The sequence below is a fragment of the Pinus tabuliformis genome, chromosome 4_1, assembly GCF_031772625.1.
Source record: "Pinus tabuliformis cultivar Carrire ecotype Pingquan chromosome 4_1, CPIR1, whole genome shotgun sequence".
Classification (NCBI taxonomy): domain Eukaryota; kingdom Viridiplantae; phylum Streptophyta; class Pinopsida; order Pinales; family Pinaceae; genus Pinus; species Pinus tabuliformis.
This window is the reverse complement of record NC_142303.1, coordinates 249,302,517-249,316,108: the sequence shown is the minus strand read 5'-3', so window position 1 is coordinate 249,316,108 and position 13,592 is coordinate 249,302,517. Positions and strand designations below refer to the sequence as shown.

General features: G+C 38.4%; 1 protein-coding gene across 1 annotated transcript; it reads right to left on the bottom strand.

Annotated features, from left to right (window-relative positions):
• Window positions 1–9,020: 9,020 nt before the first annotated feature.
• LOC149175205 (uncharacterized) lies at window positions 9,021–9,749 on the bottom strand. Its single transcript, XM_089421075.1, has one exon. It carries the CDS (start codon window positions 9,747–9,749, stop codon window positions 9,021–9,023), a length of 729 nt encoding a protein of 242 aa, XP_089277201.1.
• Between the last annotated feature and the right edge of the window lie 3,843 nt (window positions 9,750–13,592).

Sequence of the window (13,592 nt, the reverse complement as noted above, 5' to 3'; positions counted from 1 at the left end):
TCTCGTACCTTTCAGTTGTTATCCAAGGTCTTGTTCCCACTGGCTAATTTGTCTAGCTCCAGGAAGAAACAATTCACAACAGCATCCTCTCTCTAAAAGTTTTGTTTTTCCAGCCCCCCGAGGGTTCTGTCATTCCTCTTTTTCAAGGGAAAGATGGGAAAACTGTTGGTAACTGCTTCAGGAGTTATTTTAATTGATTCTTCAGTTCTTTTAAAATTGATCGGATTGTTTAAATTAATAATTAACAACATATGTTCTGGCTTTGCAGCCTAATAGTTTTAACACTTCAGGTTAATATGAAAGTAAAAATTGACAGTAATAAGTAAAACTTTGTAAAAATAAATGTTGGTGCATCATTGGGTGTTACAGCTCCCTCCCCTTGAGAGGAACACCGTCCCTGGTGTTCTTTTAAAGCAAACAGTGTCGGGTATGCTTCCTGCATAGCTTCCTCCTCTTCCCAAGTAGCCTCATCCGGGCCAAAGTGCTTCCATTACACTTTAACCTGGGTGATGGCTCATTTCCGCAAGATGGTTTCTCTCCGATCGAGGATATGAAGAGGCTCTGCCAGAAACTCTCCCTCAGGTTCGACCTGCACAAATGTAATCTGTTGTTAGAAGTTTTTCTAAAACAACAATTCATAAATTATTGACTTTATTCTTTTAATACCTGTATATTTTCCCAGTTAATAATATGTCGAGGGTCATACACATATTTTTTTAACAAAGACACATGAAAAACATTATGGACTTGGATATGGCCTGGGAGTGCTAGCTTGTATGCCACGGGCCCAATCCATTCCAATATTTGAAAGGGTCCATAGTACCGAGGTGCCAATTTAGCACAACCCTTCCATTGTAAAGTACTTTTCCGGGGTTTAACTTTCAAATACACATGATCCCCCAACTGGAATTATTTATGAGTTCTTTTCTTATCTGCATACACCTTTTGCCTATCATGAGCGGCTTTCAAGTTCTGGAGAACTTTTTTAACGATGACCTCCATTTCAGCTAACATATCGGGACTCAATGCTAGCTTATTAACTGGACTATTCCAATCAGTGGGAACTCGGCACTTTCTTTCATACAACACCTCAAAAGGGCTCATCCCTAATGATTCGTGATTTCCATTATTGTAGGCGAACTCTACCAAGTGGAGATAGTCCTCCCACTTGTGTGGTTGTTGCATTACGAACATCCTCAACATGTCTTCCAGGACTTGATTCACTCACTCTGTCTGGCCATCTGTCTGTGGATGGTAGGCAATATTGAACTGAATCTGAGTACCTAACCCAACAAAGAGATTTTCCAAAATGTGGATGTGAATTTGACATCCCTATCAGAAAGTACTACTCGGGGTATTCCGTGTAGTCGAAAGATTTCCCTCATAAATATGTCTATGATCTCTACAGTCTTGTAGGTGGACTTTACGGGTATGAAATGAGAAGTCTTTCTTAGCTTATCCACCACAACCATGATTGAGTCACGCTGCTTCTTAGTACGAGGTAACCCGATAATAAAGTCTAGGGTGATCGTCTCCAAGTTCCACTCAGGAATGGGTAATGGTTTGTTGGGTCCCTATAATACTAGTGATTACCCCATTACTATTGTATTTGTACCCCTTATTTATATTGTTGTGCCCCTATTACCCCCATATTGTTATTTTTGTGCCCCTTAGAATCCCTCTATTGTTAATTTTGTGGCTTTATATTATTATTGTTAGGTCGGCTGGATTATATTGTGACTCCTTAGACTCCTATATATAGAAAGGAGGTTTTGTCATTTGTATCATCCAAGAATTGTTCATTTATGTAATATAAAGGAGTTTGCCCCCTCGAAGAGGCTGGATTCTAAGGCGTGGATTTATCTTTTCTATCTTTTCTTGAGCTGGTTTCATAACATTTGGTATCAGAGCTTTGGATTCTAGGGTTTCGCTGCTCCAAACAGGTCATCGTGACATTTTCACTATAAAGTTTTTTCTGTGACGTTTCAGAAGTCGCAAAAAAAAACCCATTTGAGAAGAATTGGCGCTGAACCTTGGGTCCGAATTTCAGAGCTTTTTGCGCGATATTTTCGGAGATATGATCTGAGGAAGTTGGCCTTTTTGCAGACTCCTGAATTACATTCAAAACAGGTGACCTGGGGAAAATTGTCATAACTCTCTCTCTGAGCATCGGATTGAAATTTCGTAAAAAGGTACAGAAAGAGGACGGACTGTAGTTTCTTGTATGTGTGTTTCAGATTCAAAGGTTGAAACAGTGACTCGTGGCACGTCGTACAAGTTCGCTCTATTGAAACAGTCTAAAAGCAAATCACTGTGGGAGATTTCACATAACTCTTCATTGGAGAATCCAATTTGGCTCAGACTTGTGGCATTGTAAATAGGACGCAGAAGGCTACTGCAAGTAGCAATTTCAGAACTGGATGATTCGAAATTACAGAGATACATCAGATTCAATATCAGGCTTCTATAAAGTAAAAAAAAGGTGTGTAGTTTTTTTTTAAATTTTTGTGTAAGCTTGGTTTAACGGAATTCAAAGGGAATAGTAAAGCAATATTATCGATAACTGATGCCCCGAGGAAAGAAAATGCAAACACCTAGTAAGGAACCTGAAAGCTCTAGCATGACTCATGAAGAAGAAGAAGAAATGCTACATGATATATCAAAATTACAAGAACAAGTGCAACAAATGTCACGCTCACAAAAGCTAACAGAAGCTAAGATAAGTGGCATGGAATCTAAGATAAAGGGCATGGAAGCTAAGATGGATGATTCAAAGACAGATTTGAAGAGAGACATGGCAGATTTGAAGATAGATTTGAAGACAGATATGGAAGAATTGAAGAAGTTGCTACAAGAAAGTGTCACTAATGGTGAAAAGGTAGTAAAGGAAACTCATGATGAGAACAAAAGAAATGTTAATCATGATACCATAGATGCTAATATTGGATTTAAGACTCACCATGTTCCAAAAATCGATATGAGGAAGTTTGATGGCAAGGATCCTGCCACATGGTTATTACAGATGGAGCAATTCTTCGATCTCAATAATGTGCAAAACACACAAAAGGTATGTATGGAAACTTTATATTTGGAACCAAATCAGCTTGTATGGTATCAATGGCTTTGTTCTCGTAAACAATTTATCACTTGGGAAATTTTTACGGAAGAATTGATAGCACATTATGAGGATACAAAAAGCAACACTCTTTTTAGCCAATTGATAAGTCTCAAACAAAAGAGTTCAATAATGGAGCACATTGAGGAGTTCCAAAAATTGAACATAAGGGTAAAAGATATTCCAGAGGAGCATAGGATTTATGTGTTCATAGGGTCTTTAAAGGATAATATCCAACATGATGTGCGCCTTTGGGAACCTGAGTCATTAGAGAAGGCATTCAGGTTAGCAAGAAAAATGGAAAGCAAAATTATGGCAACTAGGAAGTATACCATTCACAACTATAAAGACGGAAGTGTTGTTGCCCATAGTCTTCCACAACCTACAAGGTTGACACCGCAACAATTGGAAGAAAAAAGAACAAAAGGGCTTTGTTACAATTGTGATAGCAAATACACAAAAGGTCATAAGTGTGCTGAGAAGAAATTATTCTACATATATTGTGAAGAGGAAGAAGAAAAGGAGCAAGAAAGGTCAAAAGAAGAGGATATATTCCAGGAACAAAGCCTATATGAAGAACAAATAAATCCGACCATATCTTGTAATGCATTGGCGGGAATTACCACTCCTCAAACCATCAAGATAGAAGGACAAATCAAGAAGAAAAAGGTAATAGTGTTGATTGATTCATGAAGCACCCACAATTTATTCATTGTAGGGTAGCAAAAGAATTGAATTGCTTCCTATATCCAGCACCAGAGTGTCAAGTGATGATTGCAAATGGAGGAACAATAAATTGTTCTGGAAAGTGCCATAATATCAAGCTATCCATGGGAGAATATGTATTGACTAGCCCAATGCTTTCCATTCCAATGGGAGGTGTTGATGTTGTACTAGGAGTCCAATGGCTACAATCCTTGGGTACAATAGCTTTTAATTTTCAAGAACTTTTCATGAAATTTTCTGTGGAAGGAAAGGAAGTTGAATTAAGGGGTATTGCAGGGAAACCAGGAAAGATAATCAGCTCTAATGGCACGACAAAGCTTCTAAAAAAGGAGCAAAGAGGTGTCATTGCACAATTATGTTTGCTAGATGTTTCCACATTGGAATCATCTATTTCTCCAGATCTCCAAAAAGTCCTGGACAATCATTCCAAGGTATTTGAGACTCCCAAAGGTCTCCCACCTATGCGTGATCATGATCATGCTATTCATCTGATTCCAGGAAGTGTTCCTCCAAACATCAGGCCGTACAGATATCCATATGTCCAAAAAAGTGAAATTGAACGTATGGTTGCAGAAATGCTAGAGGCTGGTATAATTCAATCGAGTCAAAGTTCTTTCTCAGCTCCAGTAGTATTGGTGCACAAGAAGGATGGATCATGGCACATGTGTCCAGATTATAGGGAGCTCAACAAGCTCACTATTAAAGATAAGTTCCTCATTCCTGTCATTGATGAATTACTGGATGAATTGCATGGATCAATTTACTTCACCAAGTTGGATCTTCGTTCGGGATATCATCAAATCAGAATGAAGATTGAAGACATTCCGAAAACGGCATTTAGAACTCATGAGGGTCATTATGAATTTTTGGTCATGCCTTTTGGCCTTACCAATGCACCTTCAACATTTCAAGATTTGATGAATTCAATTTTCAAACCATTCCTTAGAAAATTTGTGTTAGTATTTTTTGATGATATACTAATCTACAGCAAGTCTTGGAAGGATCATGTTGAACATGTTGACAAGGTGCTACAACTATTGGAGGAGAAACAATTATATGCAAAAAGATCCAAATGTTTCTTTGGAGTCCAGGAGGTGGAATATTTGGGTCATATTGTATCTCATGAAGGAGTTAAGGTAGACCCTAGCAAAATTAAAGCCATTAAGGAATGGAAATTCCCACATCCATAAAGCATCTGCGAGGATTTCTTGGGTTGATAGGGTATTATCGCAAGTTCGTTAAGAATTATGGGAGAATAGCAACACCTCTAACAACATTATTGAAGAAAGATTCATTTTCATGGACTCCGGAAGCAACAAAGGCCTTTAAACATCTTAAAGAGGCAATGTGCCAAGCACCGGTCTTAGCTACACCGGACTTCACAAAAACATTTATTGTGGAATGTGATGCTTCAGGAAATGGAATTGGTGTTGTTTTAATGCAAGATGAAAGACCCATTGCTTTTGAAATTCGTCCAATCAAGGGAAAGTTTTTAAGCAAAGCTATTTATGAGAAGGAAATGTTGGCAATACTCCATGCACTTAAGAAATGGCGACCCTACCTAATGGGAAGACACTTCAAGGTAAAAACGGATCATGATAGCCTTAAATACTTTTTAGAACAAAGATTATCCTCTGAAGAGCAACAAAAGTGGGTCACAAAAATGTTGGGTTATGACTTTGAAATCATCTACAAAAAAGGGAAGCAAAATGTGGTGGCAATGCACTCTCAAGAAAGGATGAGGATATGGAAGCATTGTTGTGTGCCATCTCTATTATCCAACCAGATTGGATAAACGAAGAAAAGGAGGAATGAAAGAATGACGAAGAAGTGTGGGCACTTATTCGAAAGCTACAACAAGATTCCAGTACTTCTGATACATTTAGCTGGCAAAATGATTCGTTATGGTACAAAGATCGCTTATACCTCTGTAAGAATTCCCAGCTAAAACAAAAAATTCTTATGGAATTGCACACTTCTCCCTTAGGAGGGCACTCGAGATTTTTAAAAACTTACCACAGGGTTAAGAAGGAATTTTTTTGGGATGGCCTTAAATCAGATATTCAAAAGTTTGTGGCGGAATGTTTGGTTTGCCAACAAAATAAAGTTGAAACAATTAAGACACCGGGTCTATTACAACCTTTATCCATTCCAAGCCAACGTTGGGAGGAGGTTTCAATGGATTTTATCACAGTTTTACCCAAGTCTGAGGGAAAGAGTGTCATCATGGTGGTAGTTGACAGACTTACCAAGTATGCACACTTTTGTGCATTATCACATCCATTTAAAGCCAGTACAGTTTCTACTGCATTTATGGAAACAGTTCAAAAGCTACATGGAAACCCAAAGATTATTGTAAGTGACAGAGATCCCATTTTCACTGGAAATTTTTGGACAGAATTATTTTCTTGTCTTGGTACTCAGTTAGCTCATAGCTCATCTTATCATCCTCAATCTGATGGGAAAACTGAGATAGTAAACAAATGTTTGGAAGGATATCTTCGTTGCTTTGTATCTGATAAACAGACACAATGGGTCAAATGGTTGCCTCTGGCTGAATGGTGGTATAACACTTCCTTCCATACAGCAACAAAAATGACCCCATTTATGGCACTTTATGGGTACCAACCACCATCAATCACATCATATTTAAGAGAAAATTCTAAGGTTCAGGCAGTGGAACATCACATCGAACATCAACAACAAGTCCTCCAACTCTTAAAGGATTACCTCGTGTTGGCACAAAATAGAATGAAACAACAGGCAGATCAACATCGCAGTGAAAGAAGTTTTGATGTAGGTGATTGGGTATTCCTACGACTACAACCATATAAGAAAATGTCCCTAAAGCAAGCTAAGAAGGATAATAAATTATCACCAAAGTATTATGGTCCGTACAAGGTGTTGGAAAAGATTGGTACTATGGCATACAAATTGGAGCTTCCTGCAGCTTCTCGATTGCACCCAGTTTTCCATGTTTCATGTTTAAAGAAGGTTATAGGCGACAAGCTCCCAATTCAAACAATATTGCCAAAACTTGACGAGGAAGGAAAAATTATATTGGAACCGGAAGCAGTCACAGAAACAAGAACTCGACAGCTACGAAATCGATCAATTTCAGAGTATCTTATCAAGTGGAAGAACTTATCCGCTGAAGATTCCACATGGGAGGATGAGAATTTTATGCAGAAGTATCCAGAACTGCTCAAGCGTTGAGGACAACACTTTTTTGAAGGAGAGGGGCATGTTGGGTCCCTATAATACTAGTGATTACCCCATTACTATTGTAGTTATACCCCTTATTTATATTGTTGTGCCCCTATTACCCCCATATTGTTATTTTTGTGCCCCTTAGAATCCCTCTATTGTTATTTTTGTGGCTTTATATTATTATTGTTAGGTCGGCTGGATTATATTGTGACTCCTTAGACTCCTATATATAGAAAGGAGGTTTTGTCATTTGTATCATCCAAGAATTGTTCATTTATGTAATATAAAGGAGGTTGCCCCCTCGAAGAGGCTGAATTCTAAGGCGTGGATTTATCTTTTCTATCTTTTCTTGAGCTGGTTTCATAACATGGTTGTACCAGACCAGCAGGATGCTGATGTTCCGCTTTCAACAATTGGCACTCTAAGCATTTAGATAGATATTCAGCCATATCTTTCCTTAGACCTGGCCAGAAATAACTTTTTCTAATGGCAGAAAATAGTTTTTGCTATCTTGGGTGAGCGGCGTAAGGCTTCCTATGGAATTCATCCAAAAATAATTGCTTGACAGAATTCTAGTTAGGAATATATATTATGTTTCTAAATGTTATCATTTTGTCAAGATTAATACCATAATCAGATCATTTCCTCTTCGCTTGAGCTTTTGATGCTTTTTGCCAAAGGAATGCATACTCTGGGTCTTCGAGGGATGCTTCTCGGATGACCTCCGGCATGTTAGATTGTACATGGCTAAATTGCACTTCATAAATGCAATGTAATTTTCTGCTTAATGTGTTTGCTACTCAGTTTTCCCTTCTCTTGAGGTGCTTCATGTCAAAGTCAAATTCTCTCAAGCACGCGGTCCATCTAGCCTGCCGAGCATTTATACTAGAATGGTTAAAGAAGTTTGTAAGACTGCTATGATTGGTTAATAGCAGAAATTTCTTTCCTAGGAGATAGTGTTGCCACATCTTAAGCGTGTGTACTACTGCGGTCAATTCCAGATCATTGGTCAAGTATCGTTGTTCATAATCCTTCATTTTGTGCGATTCATAGGATATGACCTTTCCTTCTTGTGTTAATACACCACCAACACCTTCCTTACTCACGTCTGTGCATACCACAAATGATTTTTCCGGATCTGCTACCCTTAGCACCATTGCAGTTGTAAGTAATTGTTTCAGCTACTTAAAACTTTGCTGACATTCTGCTGTCTAGAAGAAGGCACCCCCCCCATTTTTCTGTAACGAGATTAGAGGAAAAGATATTTTTGAAAAGCCTTTAATGAATTGGCGATAATACCCTATTAGGCCTAGAAAGGATCTTATGTTAGCAACATTTTTTAGAGTGGTCCATTCCATAATAGTTTTGGTCTTTTATGGATCCACCACTATTCCCTCAGCTGATATAACATGGCCTAAGTACTGCATTTGACTTTTGTAAAAATCACACTTACCATACTTTGCGTACAACTGATTATCTCGCAAAATCTGCAATGCTATTCTTAAGTGTTTCTCATGCTCCTCCTAATTTTTTGAATAAATCAGTATATCGTCAATAAAAATTAGTACAAACTTATCTAAAAATGGCTGAAAAATGCCATGCATCGGGCTCATGAAAGTGGCTAGAGCATTGGTAAGGCCAAAAGGTAGTACCACAAACTCGTAGTGACCATAACGAGTTTGGAATGCGGCTTTGCAGATGTTTTCATCATTTATTCTGATCTGGTGGTAACTGAACCTTAATTCGATTTTTGAAAATACACTAGCCCCCTGCACTTGATCAAATAAATCGTCAATACGGGGAAAGAGTACTTATTTTTTACCGTTATTTTATTCAATTGATGATAACCAACACAGCCGTAAGATCTCATCCTTCTTTCGCACAAACAACACAGGGGCTCCCCAAGGAGATACATTAGGGCGGATGTATCCTTTATCCAAAAGTTAGTGAAGCTGCATTTTGAGTTTTTTTAACTCATGCGGTAAGGAGCTTTTGAAATAGGAGTTGCTCCAGGTATTAACTCGATGGTAAAATCAATATCACGTCTAGGTGGCAGCCCCGGGATGGATTCAGGGAACACATCCACGAAATCCTGAATCACTGGAATATTCTCCAATGAAGTCATCTTGTTTCGATCATTTGTGTATCCTACTTGGACAACATAAATATGGCAGCCCTTTCTAATGCATCTTCCGAGCTGGTTAGCCATAATAGGACGTAATTTAAGGTTTTTCTTGATTCCTTGAATTTCCTTTCGTTGTCCCGACTCTGTGAGATAGCTTACAGATTTCTCTTTACAGTCAACTAGGGACCAACACCCTTCCAACCAGTCCATCCCTATTAATACATCATACGAACCTAAGGGGAGTATATTCAAATCAACATGGATGGGTTGTCCTGAAACTGTTATAGGGCAGTTTTCTGTTTTTACCGTCACCCTTCTCTTCGTTCTGGTGGCTAGTTGAACTAGCCAATATTTCTTAAATTTACTACTTTGCAGCTGACATTTCTCTACCACTTTAGGACTAATGTAGCTTAGGCTAGCGCCTGGATCAAATAAAACAGAAACAGGTTGATCAACAATCATACCTTTGCACTCAATCATGGTGGGTTGGTATTCCGCTTGGTGATCATCCAGAGCAACGTTAATTTTGGGCATGCTCCTTGCTACGTCTCCAACTATGGAGGCCTCTTGCATATTTGAGAGTTGTTATGTTTTGGCCCTGTGCAAATAATTCTTGTAGTAATGAGATTCCCCACATCCCCAGCATTGCAGAGGTTGCTTTGGCAATTGATCAGTAACAGGTTTATTAACTCCATCCGTCTGTCTATTCTCGGTGTAAGATGGGATTTTGGGTGAGTTCCTTACAAATTTTCCAAAAGTTCTTTGTTGATTATTTCTACTATTTGCGACTTTTGGTTCTCTGTTTGGGGGTAAGTTCCTCATTTTCCTGCCAATGGTTCCTTTGTGACCCTTGTTCTTCTGTTTCATTTGCTGATAACAGATACGAGCCTTTCACACCGCATCATCCATTGTTCTAGGATAATCAAATTCTAACTTTTCCTTCATGAAGTTGGGTAAACTGTTAATAAACCGTTGAATGTTTTCTTTTTCCTCCTGCATGTATGAGACATATCGTAACAGGGAGGTAAACCGCTTCACATACCCGTCCATGGTCAAGGTTCCCAATCTTAACTCATGGAACGCCTTTGCTTTTTCATCATAATAACATTTAGTTAAATATTTGTCCTTAAAATGTTTCTGGAATTCTTGCCACGTGACTTGTTCCTCGTCGATTTTTCTTACAGTTTTAATCTCTTCCCACTAGAGAGTGGCTTTTCCCCCTAACTGATAGACTTATAGTCCTGCCTTAAGTTTGTCAATATATTCGTAAATCTGAAAATATTTACCCATGTTGATCAGCCATGCTTCAGCTGCTTCTTTTGATTCTCCTTCAAATAGTGACGGTTTTATTTTTTTGAACTCACCTTGTAATTTCACTTTCTGTCTTTTGGAAATTCTTTGGTCGGAAACATTATTCGAACGCCCTTCTTCATCCTCCTTATGTCCCTCTACTAACTCGACATTATCGTTGTCATGATGGGCTGTTGGGGTCTTCTCCCTATTCTTCGTACTAGGATCTGGTCCTCGTTGATTATGTCGATCAAATAACCTTTTAAGGATCTTTTCCTGTTCCTGTCTTATTCGATCATTGTTTGTCCTTAAATGCATCATTTCTACACGTAGTTGTTGCACTATTTCAAGTAGGGCATCGTTGGCTTGTCGGGATTCTTCTCCTAGCTTTATCCATATATCCGGATTGGTGTGGTATTCTGGGGCTTCCCTGCATTTCAGGTCTTTGGTGTTGTCCTCTGTATCTGTGTACACATTTACACTTACTTGGTTAACATTACTGATTATACATAAGAATATTTCATATATATATATATATATATATATATATATATATATATATATATATATATTCTTTTATTGTTCATATCTGCAGATGTATATATTGAGCCCATAAGTCTTAGTGTGCAAACCTCGTTCTGATAGCATTTGTAACACCCTAAACCAAAAAAAAAAATTAACGAAGAATGTAAGTTATTTATTTTTAGTTGAATTGTCTATAACCACTACGTGGTTTAACTCTATGCCACAGCTCCAAGCGCATATCAAAGGGTTCATTTAAGGTTTATTACACATTTTGCTTGCACGTTATGTTAACGCTGACATTGGATAATGTTGCGGTTACACTTCAACTCCTAGTTGTACCTCCACGTAACCTGCATTAACACCACCCAAGCTAGCTTACCTCGGAATGGCTCCCCTCCATTAAGGCAGGAGAGCCCCAAGGCTCTTTCCTGTCACTACAGTCCTTCTCCATGTTGGCCACACAGTCCTGCATTAATGTCATTGAGTCTGATTGTTAGAAAGGGTCTCAAACCCTTACATTTGGCAATCACTCGACCATTGGATCTGAGCAGATCTACGGTCTCAGCGATTTAGGGTTGCAGATGGTACGTTAATGCCTTTCTTGGCGAAGTGAGGTTCATTTGGTTGTGCTGAGGTGGGTGAGCAATGGCTCTGCAATTTTCTGTTGCCCGGATGGCAAAATGGTGGAAAATCCCTCCACAGACACACAGGTAACATGTAAACAAGCCTATTCTTTCAATCTCGCTCTGCTTGTTATCTATTCTTTCGTTCGATACTTACATTTGTTCTCTGAAACCTTTTATTCGACTCTTGTACAGGTAGATTGGTTGATAGTGGGTTCTTGGTGCTGGAGGAATGAGTCATGGGTTCGCTCTACAAACACAAGGTAATGTAGGCAGGCCCGCGTGGTTTTCATACAGGGTTCTTTCTGGTTTCATGAGGGTTTGATATAGTGACCTGTCAATTTCAGGTGCAGCCTACCACTTACTGTTTGGCAACTTCAACTTCATCTCCAGGTAAGCTTACCATTCATAATTCGTATTTCTTTCTTAGTGCAGTTTGATTACGCTCATGCTTATTCTAACACAATAACCATCTACATGTATACTCTATGGCGAGGTTCATGTCAAAGAACGTTCCTTAGAGCGAATCTGCACCCTAACCACGGTTTCTTCCTTCGCGTACAAGTTGGTTACTCTCTGGTTGTCGAGCGAGTTCCTGAAGACAATCTTAGATTTAAATGTAGGATTGATAGGTTGTTAGGTTTTTCTTTATATTAATGTGTTGGTGGTTCACCGGCCGAAGCATCATGGCTTCCTAGAAGATACATAGACCTTAGGGTTATTGTAGATTATAACGATGGGGAACGGATGCACCCCATCTTGAGCCCGATAATTACACTGTTGTTTTGACTTTATGAAATTTAAACATATAGCTTAATAAAGGGTTTGAATACTTCGCTGTAATTTATACTTTTTCAATATAATTACTCTGTTCTTCTCTTTTCTAAACGGCTTTGCCGTCAGGGTTTTCCCAATATGGGTCTGACCACCAAACATTCATAAATGCATAGCTGTTCAATTTTGGTAACTCTTAAAAGATTTGCCTCTTATTTCTGTTTTCGCGGCCATAATTTTGGGTTATTGATCTTTATTGTAATGGGTTATTTCTTTAACGTAGGTATTGAATAGTTCTTGTCAGAAATCAATAAGTACTTCAAAATGGACACTGTTATATATTGTCTGATGAATGTGAACCCCACAACTCGCCATTTTCATATGTTTCTTTTGATTAAAGATGGTTGAAAGAATGCATATTATTGTTCATGTATTGACCGAATTATGGTTACAAATCGAAACAATTCTATAGGCTAATAAAATCTTCAGTGTAATAAATAGTAGTTAGGACATAATATGAGTTACTATTCTTCTCAGGAAATTGTTCTTGTTCTTTTGCTTAAGGCTTGAAACAGCTGTTATCTTTTATGTCAGTTGATGGGAATAAATTTCATTACCTTATTTTCTTGATGCAATGATATGTATAACTAACTAATTGTATTGAGATTGTAAAAGAATGACAGTCTCAAATTTATTATTGATAGAGTCATATTGTTCATTCATTAGCAGGTCAACCTGTGCATTTCATAAAATAAAGCGATAAACCTCTTTCCTACTGATATTTAATAAACACAAAATTGCTACTTATCTGTTTCACAGCTTTACTTGTAAGCATGCATGTATTTTCTCTACTTGGAAAGTCTCACCACCCAACCATGGATCTGGCGATTACGTCGAGAATCCCCCCCTAAGCTCTTCCAACTCCTGACAGTGGCTAAAACAGCTTGGTACCTTGGGTGTCCGTACTATGTCTAGCCTCAAGTCTCGTACCTTTCAGATGTTATCCAAGGTCTTGTTCCCACTAGCTAATTTGTCCAACTCCGGGAAGAAACCATTCGCAACAACATCCTCTCTCTAACATTTTTGTTTTTCCAACCCCCCAAGGTTTTGGCATTCCTCTTTTTTAAGGGAAAGAGGGGAAAACTATTGGTAATTGTTTAAGGAGTTATTTTAACTGATTCTTCAGTTCTTTTAAAACTGACCA

Bases quoted from the DNA above. Each gene is read 5' to 3' on its own strand.
- LOC149175205 (XM_089421075.1), bottom strand. From the start codon at position 9,749: ATGCAAGAGGCCTCCATAGTTGGAGACGTAGCAAGGAGCATGCCCAAA.